At 39.9% G+C, this 23,237-nt stretch overlaps 1 protein-coding gene across 1 annotated transcript in view; it reads left to right on the top strand.

Annotated features, from left to right (window-relative positions):
* The window catches only part of PDE3A (phosphodiesterase 3A), a 256,793-nt gene extending 248,130 nt beyond the window's left edge, over window positions 1-8,663 (top strand). Inside the window, exons 15-16 of the mRNA XM_065846885.2 lie at window positions 2,240-2,480; window positions 5,828-8,663. Of these exons, the coding sequence (XP_065702957.1) occupies window positions 2,240-2,480; window positions 5,828-6,072 (486 nt within the window). The 3' untranslated portion in view covers window positions 6,073-8,663. The remainder of the gene's footprint in view (window positions 1-2,239; window positions 2,481-5,827) is intronic.
* Window positions 8,664-23,237: the final 14,574 nt, after the last annotated feature.

A 23,237-nucleotide genomic window follows, 5' to 3' on the forward strand; every position in this document is an offset into this window, starting at 1 on the left:
AGTCAGCCTTTATCTCCCAAATTTTCTCTCACCAAATGCTTTTCTTCATGTTTGTCTATTCTCTTTACAACTCTCAAAGAAATTGTACTTCACTTAATTCTGGTGATGATCATAGCTTATGTGGGTGACTACTGTGTGGAAACAAGACCTGTTAATCTGATATATGATATGACTCTCTCTTAATCAAACATAACTCATGTCATAAGGCAGCAAGTGCTCCAATACATTAATATTGTCAAAGTATTGGATATTGAGCTTTGGGTCAAGCTTGGGAAGAACAAATATGGGAGGTTACTGCATTATCTGTTCCACAGTAGGAATCTGGGTAATTTTCTATCAGTCAGAAACATGTGCTACTAATGTTTTCGTGCTCTTGGAAGCTACTCCAAAGGACTGTTGGAGATTATTTTTTTTTAAATCCTGTAATTAAAAAAAAAAAAAAAACACCACATCACCACAGCAACAACAAAAAACCACCACATTTGAGATTTACCCTCTCTGCAAATTTTTATTCAAAATAACACATGGTGTTACCTTTGTTAATGGCATTCCTTTTGTCATACGGATTGTGGGCAAATGTATTTGAACTCCTGGCTTGCAAATTGCAAGAGGTCAGCTAGTCAGTAAGATATTAAGATTTTTGGGGGTTTGTTTGTGTTTTAACAGATGTTTATTCACTGTATTGAGAAATCAGTACATCCTGGTGGGTTCCTGTTTCATTTGTTTTGCATAACAGGAGTTGCCATGCTAGCAGAATACTGATGAGATTGAAAACGAAGAACATTTTCTTTTTAGGACTTACCTTTGGCATTAACATGGATAAGCTAGATACTTAGTTTATTTAACCTAGATTAAAATCTGATTTTCTTTAATGTAATGTGCTATGAGAGGTAGTATCAAACCGTCTTCACCATGCTTTTGATCATCAGATTTGTTTTTTGAGAAGAGGAAAGTCTTCATTTTTCTCATTTCTAAAAAGGAGAATTTTATGGGAAGGTTGAATTTCCATAGAATTGTTATCAAAAAGCATACATATGTACATTTGACCTATGCTGTGAAAATAATGAAATATGTTTCTTGGATTTCCTCTAATAAACACCAGTTCCTTTGAAGAATTTAACACCTGTGTAAATAAAAGCTCCTTATTAAAAACATGTTGCGTAGAAACAGTCAAAATCCCATGTCATATTGTTACAGTATGTTTCCTTTTCTTCCCTATGCATGTTCAGCGTATTTATTTGAAGACAAGTTAGGTATATTAAAAATAATAAAAAAATGCACTATGAGATGTTTAACATAATAAATCAACTTTTAATGGAACATGAATAAAAACTTGTAAACATTTCAATAGTCACCTGTCTTACCAGTTCTGATGGCTCACAACAAGGAAATCTCAGATGGGAGATTAGATTTGGGGGTGGTGGGAGGTGACATCCAGTGTTGACATGTCTACTCAGCTGAAAACTTGCTAATATGAATGGAAGCTTTGATGTGTTAGAGACAAATGAGTTTATTAGACTTTGTTCTGCCAGAAAGTTTAACCTTCTTTTACATCATAAGAGGAGGGAGAGAAAAGTCTTCCTATTCCACCCTTATCGCTGCTTTCCTGAAGAAAAACTAGTAAAAATCTTTATGGGAAAGATTTACTGCTTCTGTGTAATGTCAGCTTTCATAGGGATCATTCTAATATTCCCAGGAAAACAAATTATTATCACCCAAATCCAAGAGGACTTCTCTTTGTTAACATATGTATAATTAAGACAAAATTTGTAAGAAAACCTGGTCAATGACAGAGTCCTTGCTTGTAGCAGTTCAGTCTTGTTCCCTGCAAACAGATGGCTGGCTACAAGGTGGTTGTGAGCTAGCAATCACAAAATCAGAAGGAATTTGTGAAAATAATGTGAAGAAAGGAAGAAAACAATAATTTTCAAACTTTCACACAGTGTAAAGTACAGGACCAGGGCAGTGGTTGTCATTTTGCAGAGTCATCAACTAACATCTTTGTTAAATTCACACTATCAATAGTGGGTCCTCTTACAAGAAAAGAGCTGTAACTTTGATTAACTGTCTGATATGATGGCATTGTAGCAGTGTCATGCTTGCATGCTATGGAAGTGGCGTTAGAGTTGAATTATTTTTCTTTCATAGTTTCTAATTGGTTTGATGTGCATTACTCCTCTTCATGACGTGGTTTTGTTTCATTTACTTCAGAGAAATTACTGCTATTTTTCATCTCCAGGGTGATGAAGAGGCTAGCCTGGGCTTGCCAATCAGCCCTTTCATGGATCGCTCTGCTCCTCAACTGGCACACCTCCAGGAATCTTTCATCACTCACATTGTGGGACCACTATGTAACTCCTATGACTCAGCGGGGCTGATGCCAGGAAAATGGATAGAAGATAGTGATGAATCAGGAGACACTGATGAGCACGAAGAGGAAGAAACAGCAGAAATGGAAACTTGTGAAAATGCTGAATCCAGTAAGTTGTTCACACTTATATTTTTCAGCAGAGTAAATTCTGACATGTAGCCAGTTACATTGGAAATGGAGCCACTCCATGGTTTCAGGACTGGTTTGCCTTGCTGTTCATATCTACTACTCATTTCTGCCTTCAGTTGAGGTTTTGGGTGGTGGATCACCTCTCTGTGCATGAGGGCTTTTTAGGCTATTTCAGCACTGACGTTATGACAGTAGACTGCAACAATTTCAGTTGAAGAAAGGATGGTTAGGAGAAGATTTTTTTGAGGAAATCACTCATCATTTCCATGGGTTAGCATGATGTACGGGAATAATAGAACAAGGCTCTGAGATGCTGATGCAATAAAAGTTTTTAGCAAGGAAGTATTCTAATGCAAAGTTTTCAAGTTAGCATGTGGGAAGGAGTGGGGAGAGAATTGTTGCTGAGCATCGCTGTGTCCCTTGACCCTTCCAGCTAGTCAGTAACTAAAGCTGAGTCTCCTGCCTCTCCTCCAGAAGAGCAACAGTGCCAGTGTTTGTCATATGGAGAACAACACTTTTTACCTTACAGGGAGATCTCAGGAACTTGTTGGAAGAGATTTTTAAAAGAAAAGGCTTCAAGACACAAAACCTGTGTCTTTTACCAGTTTAATCCTGCATGCATAGCCTTTTCTTCTCTTTTGTGTTCTTCTTCCCTCTGAATTTCTTACTACCATTCTTGTATTTCCTTCTTCCACGTAATCTTTCTCTCCCTCCCTTGTATCTAATCATTCTAGAAAGCACCAGACTTAAGTGCACTAGTGAAATACTGATACATAGCTTTTTCTCTAGCAACCTCACTTTTTCTGTTCTTACATACACACTTTCATGCTCTACTGAGTATCATCCCCATTTGCTGTTGGGAAAGATGAGAAGTAGAAAGATGTGATGGTTGCAATAACTGATGTCAGGGCATGAAACTAAAATCTACATCTCCTGACATGCAGAATTGACCTTTATGTCTAGTAAGATCCAGGGCTATGCAGTTTGTATTTAAGAAATCATTGCTGCTGTTCATATGCACACAATTGCACATAAGTTTAGCAGGTTCACATGCACAAAAAATGTTGTTGAGAACAGCAAGCATTACATAATATAGCACGCTGCTTTATTTTAGCACCTTATGATCTATTAGCTCTATAATAACATGCGGAGCCACATGTTTCTGTGGCAGATGGGCATTTCTGGAATTGTCTACTAGGGGGAAACCTAGTGCAATTGGTAACCAACATAGAGCCCAATGCACTGAAACCGACACTGCTGTGTGAAAAAGTGAGATGGAGGATGTTCTCGTTTATCTATCACAGTGCTTAACTTTCTTTGAAATCCTTACTCTGCTTTCTCCTCATTTCTGTGTTCACTTATCTTCTGTAACACTGCTAGTCAGGGTCAGCAATACTGATTTCAGGATAAAAGCACAGATCATTATTAACCCTTGTCACGTTGAAAACAGACCATTTTTTGTTGTCTTCTGTTTTCTTTTTTACTTTCGACTTCATGACAGTACTTAACTATTTGACCTGGTGGATTTAAGCTCTTTATATTTTCCAAAACCTTAAAAATGAATGTACCAGAAGTTTTGAAATGTCCAAATTCTTCCTTCTTCCTTCTTACCAAGTATGGGGTGCTCATCTTCTCAATCATACCAACAAACTAACACAAGCTGTTTTGTTTTGATTCCCTAAATTTTCTGTGACTGTGTGGATATGAATCAGGCATCTGTGGCTTGTTTTGTGTCTATATAGGGGTCTTACAGGTCATTAGAAATGTATACCTATGATCAACACAATTTTGGATGTTCTAAACTTCATCAGTGAAACAAAAGGTTGAGATGTCAGTTGCATAGATACTACAAGTTGTGTAGATGTTGGTGAAGTTCTTTCTTGATGGAAATGCCTTTTAGTCAGGTGGAAATATAATTGTGACAGAAACCACTTCACCTGGGTCCTGATAATTCACTAAAGCAGTTGAGATAGATTTAAGAATTATAAAACCTTAAGGTAGCTTTAAATCATTTTCGTTACTAAACAGAAACACGTAATTCCCCCCAAAGTTCTGATGCAAGTATAAGAATTAAACAGGCTCAGTCTTCAGTGATTCAGGCCAATTTTAACATCACAGCGAGTACTCACTGGTGTCTGCAGAGAGCAGCAAGATGCAGGGTCACCCGGGAAACCCAGGAGAGAATGTCCTGCTGCGGCATTGGCAGGGTAGGGACTTCTTATTAATGCTAAATCTGAAGGTTCCCCACAGGGAACCAAGGGCTTTCTAATGAAGGATTGAGTTGGATTTGGTCTACTCTCAGTGAAAAGCTCTTTGTTTCCAGTTCAAAAGCTTCAAGGGCTAAACGTTTTGGATCCTGACACAGGCATACTTTAGGCAACTTGCAAGTACTAATCCACGCAAATTTATTTGATACAAAACATTCCTCTATGTCACCTTCTTTAAAAAATAAATCAGCAGTTGTCTTTGGAGGGGCTATTATTTCAGTTCTGTGACTGCCATTGCCATTGTTAATGACCAGGGAAAATTTTCAAGCTTTGTGCTGTTGAGGAGTTAACGGTCTGCGTTGGACAGACTATATTGACACAGAAAAAAGCACACTTCAGACAGCAGGAAACTTCTAGTGCAACTGTGTCAGGAGCCATGAGAACTACCAGTGGCAAAAACATTCTATAGGTTAACAGTACACGACTAATACTTAAAAAGCAAATCCAAGAAAGCTCCCTGATATTATTTGGCTATATGACTAGTTCTTCAGTGGTCAGACTCTGTTGCTGAAACAGCGTTGTGCAAAGGTTTTAAGGTCATCGCAACTGAGATGGTGGAGTGCTAAACCTCTGACTTTGAAAAGGGAACATAAGAATAGGTTCCCTCCTTTGATTACTAATGCTTGCTCATTCATTATCTGTCCACAGCACAGATCAGGGGTAAAATGTGGAGAGAACAGAATCAGGATTTTTTTTCTAGGGCAGTTGGCAGGAATCCTTTGCGGCAGGGAGAGAGGACCCACAGAGTTCAATGGTGAGTTATGGAGTAGGTCGACCAGAGTCTTTCAGTACTTGATATAAAGAAATGAACATAAACAGCTCAGCAACATGTTTTATGCATAATCATTCAAGCACTAGGTGTCTGTGTGAGCTTCTTTCCCCGAGGTCTGGAGGGGCATGGCTTTCTGAATTTTAAGACTCTTTAAGTTTGTGGGTTTAAAAATCTGTTTGTGCAGTTCCTGTATGTCATAGTACACCCTGTCTGCTTCCTACATCTTCAGTCCCTTTTCCTTCTTCCCTTGTAGTAAAAAGTACATTAATGTCACATGGTATTTTGCAGGAAAGAAGTTCAAGAGGAGAAAAATCTACTGTCAGATCACTCAGCACCTGCTTCAGAACCATAAAATGTGGAAGAAAGTAATTGAGGAGGAGGAGAGGTTAGCTGGGACAGAGAAGCAAGGCGCAGAGCAATCCACGCTGCATCAGTCTTCAGAACAAATCCAGGCCATCAGGGAAGAGGAGGAGGAGAAGGGGAAGCCCAAGAGGGACGAAGAGGAGAACGCAACTGTAGAACCGAACCAATGACAATATTCACAGCAGTATTTTAAGACAGATTGACTCGTGCACAGACTCTTTCTCAAGCCAGCACAGCATTTAGACACAACACTGTAGAAGTATGGGATAATGCGCCTACAGCTGTTTAATTTGTTTCTCTTTCCTTTTTATGGTGAGGTACATTGTTTAAACTCCTGTGCTCAAGGAAGCTTTCACACTGCAACACCGGCTTTTACAGACTTTCTTCAAAAAAATGTAGGGGTGGGTGGAATTATATAAATATATATATATAGCCAGGGTTATTGGCTGCGCACTTCAGCAAAATACATTTAATGATACATTATGGTCACTGTGATATTTACAGAAGAAAGTTATCTAAGGAAATGCTGCTTCTAAAGCACATTTGCAGTTAACAGTAAGGTACCAGTTTAAGTAGCTTTTGCTCTTAATGCTGAGGGATAAAAGTTCCAAAGCTTTTTATGAATGCTGATGTATCCTGCCAACATATACGTGTGTGAGCGAAGGGGTGTTTGCAGGTGTGAATGGATGTAGCGTGATATAGCATAGTTTGGGTTTTTATTACACTAGCTGTAGCACATGTCCCAATACACAACAGTGAACAGAAGACCTGAATTTTAGAGGATTCGTGACCACAGTGGAACAGGAGACCATTCTGAGGATCTTTGCGTTCCCTGTAGCCCTCCAATCCCAGTTTGCACTCCAGCTGCAGGCAGCAGCCTTTCAGCAGGGGCTGTTGTGGCCTGGGCTGCTGGCCTGGCCCCATCTGGCTGCGCAGGCACTTCCTCCTCTTCTTCCTCTTCTTCTTCTTCCTCCTCCTCCTTCTCCTCAGCACATCCCAGACTTCTGGCGAAAGGTATGCGTCAGGAAATTTATTTTCCAGAGAGGTTACAAGGGACTGTGTGTAATGCCAGCCTGTTCGCCTTGCATGGACCTGGCCCTCTGTGTCCTTCTGAGTGCGTGAGTGGCTGCGTGGGGCAGGGTGCGTGTTTGGGCAGGAGAGAGGAAAGAGCAAATGTCTGTGTGTGCTTGGAAACTAGAGGCACGTGGTCACCTTCCTACCTTAACCTTGTGCCTCAGTGCATCAGTGGCCAAATATATCATTTAAGTATGAAGCTAAAGCACCATCTACTGAGAGCAAACAAGGGGACTGTGGGAGCCGTGCCTGTCCGCAAATGATGCATTAGGAGCAGAGCGGGGGGACAGGTGCCAGTCCTGCATCGGCTGGCACTCGTATGTCTCAGCAACTGCTCACATGAGCTTCGGAGAACTTGTTTTTTCAGTGTGAGGTGCTGGATGGGAGCAGTTTGTTGCTGGCCTTCTCTTTAGAAGCAGCATATTTGATCCCGCCAATACACTTTTTTTTTCTTTTTTTCTTTATTAAGAGAAAGGAAAAGATCGGGCCTGTAAGAAGAAGAGGTCTTCTTTTGTTTTTTCTGTTTATTTGTTTTCTCTGTTGTTTATGCTGTGAGCCAAATGTCTATTTAAAAGGTTGGATATTCACCTTCAATATTTTATTTCACAATATTATATTTGTCAATTATTAGCTATCTAGATGTAAATATGGAAAAATTTTTATGGGTTCCTGTAGATAATGATATCTTTAAGAAAAAAAAAAAAAAGCAAGAGTTTTTTGTAAAGCTAATTTTTTAAAAAATAAATACAAAAACATTTTTATACAGTGTAGCCATTTCCAAACCCACCAAATGAAGTCTTGAGTAATTTGTATAGACCCTTCTGGGAAGCCAGTGGTCTACAGGATCAAGGCTTTAGCATATTAATTCTCTTTGGGGCTGGCAGTGCAAACCAGTACCACAAAATTTAGAGGTTTGTTCCCACAAAAGTAATTATATAAAGTTCAGTATCTCTCAAAAATTATTTGACTACATATGCTTTTTATATTTTGATCCTGCAGCCCCTTGCCAAAAGAGGATTGATTGTGTGAGTAAAAATGCTTGTGAAAGGAAGAGTTTGTAGAAGTCCTTTCTATATTAAATTTCTGACATTGCATCCCTCAATTTTTACTATAGTTGTTCATCCACAATGTTTCATGGTCCTATTGATACCTGCCCAAAAATGTTGGAAAACTTTCTCACTCAAAGCCAATCAGCATGTGTGTTGTCACTTCAGAGTTTCTTTTTTTTTCTTTGCATTTCTGTTAGAAGGAGATTTTGCTGGAAACCAGCATTTTATTTTCTCAGAGGTTGCATTTGCCTGATATCATCCCATCCTACTCTCACCAGTAGAGAAGGTGTTTGCTGTTTGGCAGAGTGACTGCAGAGCTTGGCTCTGAATGCTCTTATCAGCAGAAATATTTAGTAAATGTTTTTCAGTGAAATCACAAAAGCAAAAATCCCAATTGCACTATTGTTTTAAAGGGAAAGGATATAGCAGAATTCATTCAAAAGAAAAGAGATATGTCTTCAAGATCTCAGCTAGTCTCCAACAATTCCAGCTTGCACTGTTCTCACACCTCTTTAGTCACTTCGATTTATCATTAGGGGTTTTCTTGTACAGGTGATATGCATACCTTATAATATGTGAAGAATTTAATATGCCTCATTCTGACCTTTAAAAATTAAACTTACAGAGATTATTTAAAATACCACATCTCAAAGCACTTTTTTCTCCGTTTTCAGTGCATGATCACTGGGACTGGATATTTTATCATGATTTCTATATTGTGTTTGCTAGAAGAAAATGAAAATAAATTATTGCAGAAAGTGTTAGTGGGTGCTCAGGTGATAAAATTACAAAGAGGCATTCAAAAATGAGGCCAAATCCTGCAAATGGAGTTCCACATATTCCTCTAAGCACGTATGCGCAGGACTGAACCAAGAAAAATTATCCTAAAAATGTGCTGAAGTGGAATTATTATATTTTTCCTAGTCATCATTTTTCATTGCCATTGGGTAAAATGAGTGTCAGCTTTTAATTTGTTAAGCTTGCTTTCTGTAGTGCCAATGCAGCTGTCACAAATTGGTGCTGCATTGCTACGCAAGCCTGATTATGGGTGCAGTTTGATTAACTCAGGTCTTTTCCGGTGGAGGAATTGCTGACAGACTTAAAATCAGAATGACTGTTGATTTTATCCCAACTGGAAGGAATACCGGTGAAGAAGCTAAAGTAGCTAGGAGTGGGTAACTGGATAAGGGGTGAGGATTTTGGCACTCCAAATAGTTAGGATGCAGTTTCTGCAGGTGTCCCCTACTTATGAATCTGATTTTTCAGTCTTCAAACTACATTTCTGGCAGGGAATTTGCCAGGCCGGATTAAATACAACACCAAAAAAAAGTACTAGAGAGAATTTATATCAAACATGTGAATACCTTTTTTTTTTTTGCTTTGGGTTTTTTGTAGTAGATGATGAAACAGACAATATTTTAGGGGGGTTTGTAATAGGTTCTAGTCCAAAGGAGACAAAACATTTTGACCTGCAGTTGCAGCAGCCTTTTGGAGGCTACACCTTTGGTGTTGCAAACCCCGAATAAACCACAGCCTGTGCAATATTTTGGGGAAAAAATAAGGCTCAGCTTTCAGGTGGGATGTTTTCAATGTTGATATGGGTTTCTGGTGCATCCAGTATGCAAAGACATTTGTTAAATACCAGGAAAAGCAAGCCCTCTCTAAACAGTGTGGTTTGCGCTTAAAAAAAAAAAAAATAAAAATTGTTTCAATTTTCAGTCCTTTAAAAATAGGGAGAGAAGAACTGAACTATTTTTTCAAATTGGATTTTTTTTTCCTCCACTGTAATGTTGCTTGGCAGCTGATCCTGTTCCCTTCTAGTCTAGAAGTTTGCCATTCCCTCAAACAGGAGGCTTTTTGCACTGATTGCAGCTCCCAGTATAGTGAGAAGAGCACTGCCCATTATGTAGCAATCACATATAAACCATTTTGTCCCCCTATTTCCTGTTTGCTTGATAGTTGCATGCTGTTTACCATGGAACATAGCTTCTCATTATGCTTGTGTTGTGGAAGGGACACATGTAAGTAAAGAGTGTGAAAGCTCCAAATTACTTATTTTATCACTTTTTGTTTTAGGGATGAGTCTCAGACTTTGGTTTCCAAGAACCCAAAAATGCCTATGTCTAGAAGTAATAATTTCCATGTTGTTCAAAGGGCCATAGTTCACTGTTTATTCTCTAATTCTTGAGGGAATCTGGCATTTCTTGATTTGCTTTGAGCTACAGTACAGAGCACGTTGACACTCATCTCTGAAAATCAGCTGCCTCCAGTTGAAAGACAGTGTTTGATGCGATGCTGCAAGTCATGCATTAGAACTGAGATGCAAGAATCTACTAGGAAAAAAGGGATTCTCCTGTGCTCTTGGCAGCATTTTGAACTGCCCTTCTCTGTGAGTGTAATCCTTTACGGAAAGCTGAGGAAATGGCAGCATGTCACCAATGGCCTCCCCTGTGACCTTGTGCAGGGTGTTGGCTCTCATAGCATAGGTGTTATTCTGGCTGTAAATGGTTCCCAGGGCAGGTGTAATTTGGGAAAGTATTTGTTAACAATGCAAGGATAGTTGTTCATCAGTTTTTACCCTGATGTCAGGTGTGAATGTCTCTTTGCATCTTCATCAAGTTAAAATCCAAGATTGCATTTGCTTAGGACCTTTTCAGTAGATGCATTTGGGACTTTTGCCATTAGTGCACTACTGTTGGAAGTTCTGTGGATTCTGAACATCTGACGTTGGAAGGAAGTCTGTAAAGGTTCAGACAGACGCTTCTAAAAGTACGATTTGGCATCTAAGAAAATTCTTTACCCAACTCCATTTTTATGCTTTCCATGCAGGACACTAAGATGATTTGTTTTCTTTAGAAAGTTCTCCTAAATTTCTGTCTGCTTTTTACATACTTTTTTTTTTTTTTTTCTGAAATTCTGTCCCCATCTTTCTTTTTTCTGTCTGAAACTCCCCAGAAAGTAGAACACAGTGTGGAGAAGGGAAGGGTCTTGCCAAACGGAGGGTCATTCTGTGGCACAGCTCACGAGGACTGCCCAGCCTGTGCCCCTGTCCGGACGCATTTGCACCCAGTGCTGTGCCCATGCTGTTGAGCTCTGAGCTGAGTAGGTGTGGGGTAGTTGGTAGTTTGGATATTTGGCAGCCTGAGCACCACCAGCTTTTAGTGAGACTTGTGATCTTAGAGAATTTTATCAGTTTTCAAAATGAACCTTAGGCACTTATGGAAATTTTGCCATAAGTATGATGTAGCAGAAAGTTTGTGCCTGGTCACAGGTGTTAATGAAGTACTTGTGCAAAATCTCGTTAATTATCTGGCACATCCTGCTTGGTCTGTGTGATGTGGTCCTGTGCTGCTGACAGCGAGGGCTTTGTTGTTGAAGAAGATGGCTGCAGGTTTGAGCTCACCCTCTCACTGACTTTCCACGGGCACAGATGTGCCAGTCAGTGTGATCCTGGGCAGCCCAGCAAACCCAGTTGTGCCCAGGGCTACAATCCAGAGAAAGCACAAGGTGCCTGACCAGCAAATGCCCTGGGGAGATGCACCAACTGATTCAAGTGTGAGAGAGGTAACGCAGATGTGCCGTGGATCATTCTAGAGCTGAGCCATCTGATAGACATAGTGATCGATAGGTTGGGAGGGCAGCAATGACAGAACATGGCTTTTCTTTCTCTGAAAGAGGAGGCTTTTAACTACTGGAAAACCTGTAGTTCATAAAAAACATCTAATATTTGCTATTATTTTTGCAAGTACTGTCATGGTTGAGGCGTCCCAGCATTACGCGTTGAAGGAAGAAAGCTTTCAATTTAAGGATGAGTACGAGAATTTTGTGAGCATCCCACGGCATCATGGGCAGAAGATCAGATCAAGGCACATGGCCAGAGCAGACAACGTGCCTCCCCCGAGTCTGCTGCAGGCCCTGCAGCTTGGGGGCAGGCACAGGAGGCCACTCGCTCTTCCCAGTCTCAGGCCTGGGCACTGGCCCGAGAACCCAGGTGTTCCTCAGCAGGCAGCACAGCGCTGGTGTGATTAGTCCTCAAGCTGATGGGGTTGTGGACGTACAGGGAGGAAGTTGAACTGGCAGTTCATAGGGAGGAGAAAAGCAAATTGCAGTCCAGCGTGAAACGGACTTTATGTAATGCACTTAATTTTCCTTTTCTTTCAAAAGCAAGTGTAATCCCACCGGAATGAAGTAACCATGGAGTTTCTGGGGGTTTAGTTACTTTTTGATGTTGCAGCATTGGTGAAAATGCGTTAAAGAGAATTGTTCCCATTAGCTAGGGTGGGGAAATTTTTTTTTTTTTTCATATTTTTAGGTGAATCAACAAATAAGAATGTCGAGGCCTCCTGAAGAAAATGTTTTTGAACAAATGGGGGAGTAATTGAAATTAGGCAACAGCTGCTTTAAGCAATCATTGGAAGAGCTAGCAAAAATATTGATTATTGGAGCCAAACTTTGAATTAGAGCGAAATAGCGTAAGTACTTTCGAGAGCAACTTAATATGATAAATCTTCCTTTGAATTCCATCACGTTTAGCAAAACAACATTCCTCTGGAGGTAAATCAAAGCAGGGTTTTAGCCCCTGCTGTGGTAGTTATTGAATCCCAGTGTTGGAGGGAGCAGTGTGAGAGTTATCCTCCTTTTACATCCTAATTATGATTTATTCAGAGGCCATTAGTGGGATTTTCTTGGCAGGCAGGTGTTCTCTTGATTAAAAATACATCAGGCCTCCTCAGTAGAACACAGATGCCCATGTGAGCACCTGCCTGAATTCCTAGGACAATACAAGCTCCTCAGGAGCCTGTGGGCACAAGAGTGCAGGTGTATATTTGGAGCGTCAGTTTTCACATTGGCAAAAATGGGGCAAAAGCTCGAGCTAGTTAACAATACTTCTTTGATAAAATTGAAACAACAGTAAGTATTGAAAGCTTGCGAGTGTCACTTGATGTGTATGCAAAAATTTCCCAGAGTGCTTGCACATGTAAAACTATTCCTTCTGGAAAGCGATGAGTTCAGGTAAAACCAACTGGCCTTGGCTGTGGTCAGTCAAGCTCAAGGATATGGTCAACCAAGAGGAATTTTTGACTGAAGTAGTTTCATTCTCCCTCATTAAGGAAAACTTTGCTTGGTGCTAGAGGAGGAAAAAAAAAATGACTATATATTTTAGTTGAGCTTTTCGGGTGGCTAGTCTGTGCTAGTATTTTCTTACTTCTGAAGCCATGCATGCTGTATGTCCGAGGTGTGGAAATGTGGCAACAGGTGAGACTTCTTCTGCCGTGGGTGGCTTATGGGATCTGTGTGCACCAAGGAGCACTGCTGAAATCTGCAGGTGTGCAAAGTGGTGTGTCCCAGCAGTGAGTTAGATGGGGAAACCCAAATATTTCTCTTTTCAGTCTGTGTGGAAGCACAAGAGCAGGTATAAAGGACTTTGCCACAGCTGCAGACCATGTATCCTTTCATGATTAAATTCTCTTGTCCTGATTAAAAGAAAAAAAACCAAAACATAAAAATCAGACCAATTAAGGAAAAGACAGCGTGTGCTGTGGCCCTCAGGCTCGCAGAGGGAGCTGGGCTACCACAGTTGGCCTGCAAATGGCCTGGGGTCCCAGGAAGGAACTGGTGGGAGGTAAAGAACAAATGCCAAATTTCAGAGGGCTGTTCTCAAAGTAGCCAGAGAAATACCTTAGAGTAATGTACCCCCACTGAATACCCACCTCGCTGTGGTTTGCTCACAGTGGTAGCCCCAAGGCAGTGGGATTTTAGATGCTCTGTTTTTCAATGCCGTCTTCCTTTACTACAGCAAACACTTAAAAGCATTTAATATGAATTAGCAATTGCTCATTGATTTTAAAAATTTATTTAAAGGAGATTGAAGGGTTTTTGTGGGTTTTGTTGTTGTTTTTTCTCCCTTGACCCTAGTCGTTTTACCTCCATGCTTTCATGAAAAAAAATCTTTGTAATCTGATCAGAGAGAAAAGAGTGAGGGGTTTGCCTTGTGTGTGCATACTGCTTAGGGCAGAAAGCCCGTCACCTGTTAAAGCTATCTTTCCTTCTCAAAATTCCTGCCTGATTCTGACACATGATGAAAATCTGTATTTGAATGCAAAACTTTCATTTTTAGATGTCTGTAAACCTTAATACAGTAGTGCAGATGGTATCCTAAGAGATCAAAGACAACATTAATAACTGCTATGTGGTGTTGATTATATTTTTAGTATTTCAACCATGTCAGCATACATTTGGTCATTACTTTTCTGAAGTTAAGTCATCTTTTCTTGAGTAATTGATATACGATGTTTGCATGATGGAGAGTAATTTAATTTCACTTTTTAAGAAGACGTGATTCATACTGTAGGTTATGTTTGTTCAACAGATTAATATTTTCACTGACAGATGGCAGTTCTTTTTTTTTCTTTATAATGCTTTTTATAGAAGAACATCTAGGGCATTTTCCAACAGAAACACATTTTGTAATCTTTGCCTCTAGTTGTGGAAGTAGTACCTTTCAAAAATAATTGTTTTCCAATGCAGTTTGGCCATCTGGGTAACAATATGCAAGTAAGTATATCACATACGAGATGTGATTAAAATTAAAAAAAAAAATATCCCATTTTGTTGAAAGTAGTCAAGAAATTAATCTAACAAGGTCAAAACCCTTTCTGAGTAAAAATTTGGGGTGTGTCAATCTAATTGAAGCACTTGATCCCTCACCAGATTTTGGGGCCAAATCATATAAATTTTGTATTTTCAAATTCACATAAGGCTAACCAAAGTTTTTTTACTTCAGAAAACACTGAGGAATTTGGTCACCTTACATCCTATCCTAAGAGGTTTGACTCCTGGCCTGTGACCTCCAGGCACTGCGCTGCAGACTCAGCTCTGGTAGCAAGTTTCCGCAGTTCACCAATGTACTTCAAAATTAATCACTTCAAAAGATGCAGGGGAAGGGGGAGGAATGTGATTTTATATGACTCTATTTGAAAAGGGTTTTGTGTACCTTTATAATTCTTTTGAAGCAATATTTTAAAAAATAACTGCCAGCCAAAGTGGCAATGCAGAAAAGTGCCATCTTGTTCAGGATTTCTACACGCCAGTTTTTAACACAGTGTTCTTTTCACTAAGTACTACATACATTAATTTATATTTATATATTGTCAATATTGTTGTAACCAAGCTTCTCCTTTTTAAACACTTCAGGAACAAGGCCTTGTATTTTTAGGTGATTTTCTTAAACAGAATAATTCTTTTCCTTTCACTAGTATCTTGCACTTGATACATGTAGCAATACCTAATATATTCTCTTCACAAGTATTTGTTAAGTGATTTAGTTAATGGCTGATAAATGTTTTGTACAAAATAGATTCTGTACAGGAAAAAAATCTTTTAGATAAACATTATTTATTTTTACTGTTTTGTAAGTTAGACACTATAATGAAGCTCCTTTTTGCCAGAATTACTGGAAGTGCCTCTTGGTAAAATGTATTATACAGTAAATATGTATTCAAAATTATTAGAAATACTTGTCACAAAATGAACAATGTGGATGTTGCAATGTGAAGACAAATGTACAACATAAATATAATTCTGTGGTATCCTGTTTGCTGTGTTTCTTTTTTCCTTTACTGAACAAATTTGCTTTTGGTGCCCAGCTTCCAGTGTAAGTGGGAGACTGCAAATGACCTGTAGCTGCTTGAAACTCTGATTCAAATCCAGTAAAACTGCTGTATAATGATTACCGTTTTATCTGCTGGCCCTGCTTGGTATGCGTTAGTGACCCATGCTCACATTTATTGGTATCCCATTATCTGCAACTTTTACCACCAGAATTCTGCACTTTATTTTGGATCACTAATAAATCCCATGTTAAATGCTGTGTGAATCAGCCAATCTGTGGAAGGCCTTGTTATAAACATCCTTCTTTAATGATGGCAAATATTCCAACAGCCGTCATCTGCGTACTTTTCAACCCGGTTAATATGGACCATACTGATTGAATGTGGTCTGTATTACATGGCACTATTCAGCCATAGTGATACAGGGTGACTAATGCTCCCAGAGAAAATGAAATGTGTTATGTTAACAGTGTTTTCCCTATTAATCACAGAAGTAATCTGTTAAAGTGAGGTGTCAGTAAGTGAAATCAATTTTCTTGCAATTATATTGGTAAGTATACTGTCATTCTTCAGTGAAAGATTCTGCTAGTTCTGTGGGCTAGGATTGACATCTAACTATTTTCTTTGCTCACTGTTTCTAATTTTTAAAAAAGGTGTCTTACAGCTGTCTTAAATTTTCCCCATTTTTTAAGTTTTATCACCTACTTTCATCAAAGCTCTGGAGAGCTCTTCAGCCAACTCATTTAAAATGGCTGCATACAAATTATCTGGTTCAACTTCATACTCAAAGCATCTTTTCCTGCAGGTTAAAAATTAACAGATTTCAGGATCTGGAAAAGCCACACATCTAGCTGTCAGTTTGGAAGTCACACCAATTTATTTGTTCTCTGGCTTAAATTCTGAATGGCAAAAATAATGTAAGGAACTTTGCACCAGGCAGTGCTTATGAAAGGTATTAGTTGGGATTATTGCCAGTAAAATGAAAAATATAGTTGTATATGTTCTAAGGGAACTGCTCATAAGCCTGCAGCTAGTCTGTCCCAAACACTCAATAACTCCCATCCATGGAATTATTTGATCCGGAGATTCACAGCTGCCCGCAGAAAAGCATACAACTGGAGTGATGAAGAAAACTTCTTTTCTTTCAGTACTCATCACAAAGAGAAGGGGCTACCAAGGTAAAAAGTGCACTTGTCTTTGAACTCCCTCTGGAGCTCTTCAAACAGGTTCCCATGGGAAGAGATGAGCAATAAAGCACAAAGCAGAAACAATCAATCTGCTAATGAGACCACACATGAGCATGCCTCTCCTGGGGTTCTGCTAAAACGTAAAGGAGGCCATGATGCACGGTCAGTAGCAGCTCAATTAAATTTTGCGTTTGCCAGGTGTTCGAATTACTCTCAATTGTCCAGGCAAATTCACTTCCCTAAAACCACTTAAAATGTTTCACTAAAAACAGAAATCTCAGAGAACTCTTGGCATTCTGTTTAGCAATGCTTTCTTTAATGTTTCTTCAATTATCTCACCTAAGTCCTGTGGAAATTGGCATTATCCCTCAATGCCACCATGGGCTCCCTGGATATCATCGGTGATTCCTGTAGAGGTAGAAGAGCAAATGACTTTGACAGTCAGATGCGTAACTTCCAGGTGCCACACTGACTGCTGGATCTGTAGCACTGGGGTAGACATCTCACACAATCCGATGGAGATTTTTAACCACTCCACACCACGATCCCAAAACCTGGACGTGCTGAGATGGAAACCATCGAAGCCAGCAATTCTGCTCAACAGCTTCACAGCCAAAAGGTGATAATAACATTGCCTTAATTCACAAGCAACAAGAGAAAAATGCGCAAGTTTCATGTTTTACCTAAGGTTTTGATGGCTTCTGTGACACCCAGTCCAGACTTCTAGCTTTAAGCACTAAATAACCCAGCATAGATAGGATTGTAATGCTTTGGAAGTCTAATACAGATAAAAGGTTGCTACAACATCTGCTTGTCTACAGCCAGGAAATACAAAGCAGAAGGCTCCTGTTTGATCTACACATTGGCTTCATTTACAGTGACTTGTGTTGTTGCTGGTAAATTACTTCCTCTCACAATCCTTTGCACATGTCAATTGTTTATTACTGTGCTTGCCAATCATATTCTACAAATTCATCACCTTCTGTATAATAAACTACTTTTAAATTCTTTACACCTTCTCTTTCCACATTTCTAGCCAAAATATTTGGGTTTAAACCTAGTTCAAAGAACTTATCTGCATTACAGAAAGTGCTACGGGATTTTATTAAGATTAATGGTATTAATCCCTAGTGGCTGGACAAATTCCAGTTTCTTTTATTACATTATTCTAAATCAAAATTCACCTCAAAGCTCCAGTGGTTACAAATGGTTCCTGCCCTGAGGAGCAGTGTTGTGTCACTGGATCTCTCATTTCTCCTTTTTGTTTTACCCTCTCAGAGCTGGGTTTCACAGGGCCCATTGGGACATTTGCAAAACGTGGAGCAATATGAATATACTTGTTGCTTCTCCTGAAAATTTGAGTCAAAGCCTGCATGGGTCCATAATTTGTTTTTTTTTGTTGTTGTTTTTTACTAATCATTCAGGAAGGAAAACTTCCTAGCTCTTTTGCCTGATCAGTTACCTTCTGCTGGTGCTTTCAAGGTTATCTACAGACATTGAGCATGCTCCCATACATTACCTTGGGCACCTAGCATAGGCAACATACATAGAAAAGGTGGTATTGTTCTATGTACAGGGTACAGTAAATGCTAAATTTACTCCAACTGCTGTTTTTGAAGGTTTTTCTTCCTGAGGTCTCATGACAAGGGCTGAAAATCAGAATGTCAGGAATAATTTGATGAGCACCTCAGTGTAATGAGACTACTGAAATAGACCCGTGGATATTCCAAGAACACATTAGCTGGCCCAAAAAAAGAACATTTTTCTATTGCTTTTGCTGTTCTTTGATAAAAAACCTGTTCTTTGAGGCTAGATCTAGAAGTCCTTAATTGTACAAGGAAGTACTATCTTCAAGCCTGAATTTTTCACTACAATCCCTACATGCTTTTAACAGCCAAAGTGTATCATTTGTCTCTGGTTCTTTGATATGGAGAAGGTACACAAGGTTTGTTCCCACAGTGGGTTTCCTACTTGTTCATGTTCTTAACAAGTATCTTCTTAGGACTGGCAACAAAAAGAAGAGGAAAGCTGATTTCAAGATATAATGTGTCCATAGCAATAGAGGAGTACAGCTAAAGCAATTAAAATTATATAGGCAGTGAAACTGGATTTCTGTAAACATTAACTGTAAACATCTTCACTGTATCTGCTAGTTAGTGACTCCAAACTACAGATTTATCCAGGAATCACAGCAAGTAGAAATACATTTCTTTATAAATTATGAAAGTTTAATTGTATTGATGTTTAACTACTCAGAGACGTTTCGTTGAAAGAAACAGCTGCTTCCAAGCTGTCATGCTTTCTTAATTGCCTTTATTCTGCCAGCTGCATTTCCAAACTCCAGAATGGAGGGATGCCTGGAGCATCCTGTTCTCTGGACAAGGATTCAAGAGGTCTGTATCTGTTTGAGTTTTTGCTGAGCTCTGCGCAGATTTCCTTCACGACCTTCAGTGAACATGGTTTCAATTCCTCTTCTTCAAATGCAGATATTACCTACTATTTATCCAGCTCTCTCGGGCTTGTCTGCAGCATCTTAGCTCCCACACTGAGCTCTCCAGGCATTTAGGAGACCATTGCAGTATGAGGAGTCTGGGCCACAAGCAGTTGCTGCCATGACCATCTCTCCCTCTCTCCCAGTTGTTCCAGGCACAGCAGAGCAGCTCAGGGTTGGAGTATTTATGTGCTAACATAAATAAAAAAGTAAAGGAGCATTTGGCCAGATGTCGATTGGAGTAGTTGAGGACTCATTCTACTGAGAGTTTCTACATAGGTTTGCGATTCAGTATTAAGGCTTGGGAATGTGTTCTCTGTCAGACCATAGAAATTATATAAATTCAGACTTTAAGATTATATGATATATCAAAATCCCGTTTATAAATTTTTTTAAAAGTCATTTTTTTTCCATCAGATAAAACCAATGTTTCTTTGCCGCTGTTATGCGTTTATTCCAATTTCAGTGTAAGTTTATCTTTGCAAGGAAGCCCTTATGATTTAAGTCTGTTGGAATATGTTTTTTAAAAATATCCTTTACGAAGGCAAATGTTTCATGCTTCTGAATACTGGGGTTTTATTTCAGACTTTACAAGGTTAGCATTAGCTCATGAATTGTGCTTGACAAAGAAGCAGCCAGATCTGTTGTTGTTGGATGGTTTAAAGACCATCCCACAAAGGTGCTGTGTTCTTAGTGTATTGATACATCTATGAATCACGATTACTCTTGTCACAGCTATTCACTATGTCTAGACTAGGCTTTGTAAATGTAATTAGTTTAAACCTGTGCTTTAGAAATGAAGGTGGTCTGGCTTCTAATTTCCTGTAACTAATACGAGGTAGGAATGCAAAGAAAATAGAAACAGATCTCGAGGAACAAGCTTTAGTCTGGTTCTTTGTCCTGTAGCTGCTTTAAAGGCTTTGTTTCAATTATCAAATATGGATATATAAGTAAGCAATTTCTTTTAGGACTATGGGAAAGCAAAACCTTTCTTGTCTGATTGATTGTCTAGCAAACTTCCAATGAGATTTTGGTCATTAATAGTGCTTGGGAAGGGCTCTGCTGTGGTAGACACTGAAAAGTGACACACAAGAAGTGTCATGTCCTGTATTGAAACTGGTAGTCATTCTTTTCCCCGGTCCCAGTTCTTGTTAGTAAATTGTAGTAGATGATCTGCTGCATCACCTTCCCATGACATCTATAGCCTGGGAGACTAATAAATCCCTACCTGGCTGAGACTTTCTTCTCTTCCAGATGAACACATTGAGTTTTAGTGATGATCTTCTATTCATCTATTCAAAGCATTGCTTCATCTTAAACAGGATAAACCCCTTCTTTCATTATTTTTCTGTAAGGGTAGAGGACTATGTCATGGTGTTCACTGACATGATTTGTAGCGTAATGATGTCTCAGAGGATGATGTGCAAGACATTTATATAAAGAATTAGTGATTCTAAGTCTGAACCTCACCTATTTTAAGAGCCAGTATGGTGAAGGCTACCAGTGGCAGAAAAACTAGAGCCTGTGTCAGAAATCATTGGAGGACACAAGGTCAGCAATGAAGATTAAAGGTCAGGCAAAACTAGTACAGATCCCGTATTGTGTAAACTCATTTTTCCTAATAATTGAAGGAGCTAGGCTGGAAGTTGTTCTCTGAAGGGGGCTGAATAAACTCATTATCACTAATTCTCCTAATCACTAATTCCCGTGGACTATTAGGCACCCTGATATCTCTTAGAAAGGGGGAAAAGAGATTTCCAAGCACAAAACCCAGCAAGTAAGGATGTAAGACACATTAAAGTACAAAACGTGAATTATGTCCAGAGTAATAAAATTCCAGCTGCATTAAGAATCCCAAATGGAGATATGATGAAGGAATGGATAATCATTTGTATTAAGTCCAGGAAAGTAGAATCCTGCTCCAAGGCACCGTGTTTGGCACTGTACCGTTTTGACTGCCAGTGAGGTTTTAGCTGCCATGGGAACACACCCCACTGCACAGGGTGGGAGGGAGCAAGGAGAAGAAAGGAAGAAGAATTTACAGTGTTAATACCTTCTCTGTTTGTATAATTACATCTCACAGGTTAGCAGAACACCCAGGATTTATAGTCTCCCTCACTTCAGATGACTACACTGGGAACTAGGCAAGCTCTTCACCACTACAAAACCTTGCAAATTAACATTGCCTTTTCAGTAGCAATGACCTTGTGACACGAAAAACACGAGGTCATGAGAGTGAAGTTTGCAAAATTTTCCTTTCATTCTGGCAAAGGATTTGACTGACTCTCCTGTGCAATTCTGTCTTCGCCCTTAATGGGTCTTTTCATTCTGGTTTTACATCATGTTGATGGAGGCTTTGCCGTGGGGCTTTTGGGGAGCAGAGCGTACTGGGCATACTGAGAGAGACCAGTGTCTGGATGGGAAAGCTTTGTGAATTGCCTGTTCACCCTACATCCTATCTCTCCCACACACCCTGATTTTTCTTTTTTCTGGTCCATTTCCCCTTGAAGTCTTTCATTTCCTGGGAATGAACAATTAAGATCATTTTTTTGGGGGGTGTTTTGGGGGTTTTGTTTGTTTGTTCATGGGTTGTTGATTTTTTTTTTTTTTTTGGTTGGTTGTTTTTTGTTTGTGATTCTGGTTTGGTTTGGTTTTTGTTTGTTTTTTTTTTTCCCTTTCCACAAAGCTTTGCCACATGCCCCATCAAACAAAGTGAGTTACAAAGAAAAATGCGTCATGTGGGTTTAGATGCTCTTCAGGGTTTCCAGCTAGGGCACCCAGCCTCTTTGCTTTACCCTTGTGCCCAGTGTCCTGGAGTGGCTAGGAGGGGAGAAAGGAAGAAAATATGAGGAGGTGGGGTGCAGGATGGGAGGGGAGATGAATACTAAGTGCTCAGTCAAAACACAAGAGACAAAACAAGTTCCCCCACGCCTATGCTTTTTCCTTTCTTTACCTCCAGTATCAGATGTATTGTCCCTAGACAGGGTTATTTCTAAGAGTTGCTTTTCCCTTCCAGTTTTTTCCACTTCTAGGTTGGGACTAGTATGTGTGTGTGTATGTATGGGTATGGGTATGCATAAGCAATAGAGGGAGCTTACCTACGAAAACTGGTAGGCACCATCTCTGGGGATTTCTGCTGCCAGGTAAGATTTGGCTTTTCTTCTTCTCTTTGTTGAGCCACTTTTTAGAGAAGATGTCCTTTAGCTGGGTTCTTTAGTAAACAGTCTCTGTACTGGTGTCCTGTGTCCACCTTTTCTAGCAAGTGCAGCTCCTGTGCCTGCGGGCTGACACACAATGAAGGCATGTTAAGGAGGCTTACTGCAAAGTGGAGGAGTTTCTAGTGGGGGGAAGGACTTTTTCTTCTTTTTTTTCATTGCCTGAAGTTTGAATGAGTGGAGGCACACTTTAGGAACTGCCTGGCGGTATCTCAGCCTGCTGCATGCATGCCCAGGGACGGGCTCGTACTTGGACCTGACCGTGGGGCATAGCCCTACACGCCAGCCCTTGGGAGGGTGAGTGCCACTGCCGCCCAAGCTGTGTCACGGTGAGTTACCTGGTGTGCTTTCGGAGAGATAGAAAGCTTGGCTGCCAGAGACAGCTCGCACAGCCTGGCCAGCTGGAGCCAGGAATGTGAAGGAGGGGTTGGAGCCCCAGTGACAGGCAGGGAGAAGATATGAGCATGGCCAGCAGCTGTCCTCCAGGCAGAGTGTCACCCTCCTGGACCTAGCTGTCAAAGGGGCGATGGAATTTGTAAGGTTCCCTTCAGTCCAGGACACTCACTTCGGTGTCTTGCCTTTGTGTTAGAATGACTAGTGATCAAATTCTGCCCACTATTTCAGTATTTCCACGAAAGGCAATTTCATGGTGGAACTTTGATTCTTCCTAAATGTGGTGGCAAAACACCATGTTCTTCGCTCCTTTTTC

This window comes from Patagioenas fasciata, chromosome 1, assembly GCF_037038585.1.
Source record: "Patagioenas fasciata isolate bPatFas1 chromosome 1, bPatFas1.hap1, whole genome shotgun sequence".
NCBI classification, from domain to species: domain Eukaryota; kingdom Metazoa; phylum Chordata; class Aves; order Columbiformes; family Columbidae; genus Patagioenas; species Patagioenas fasciata.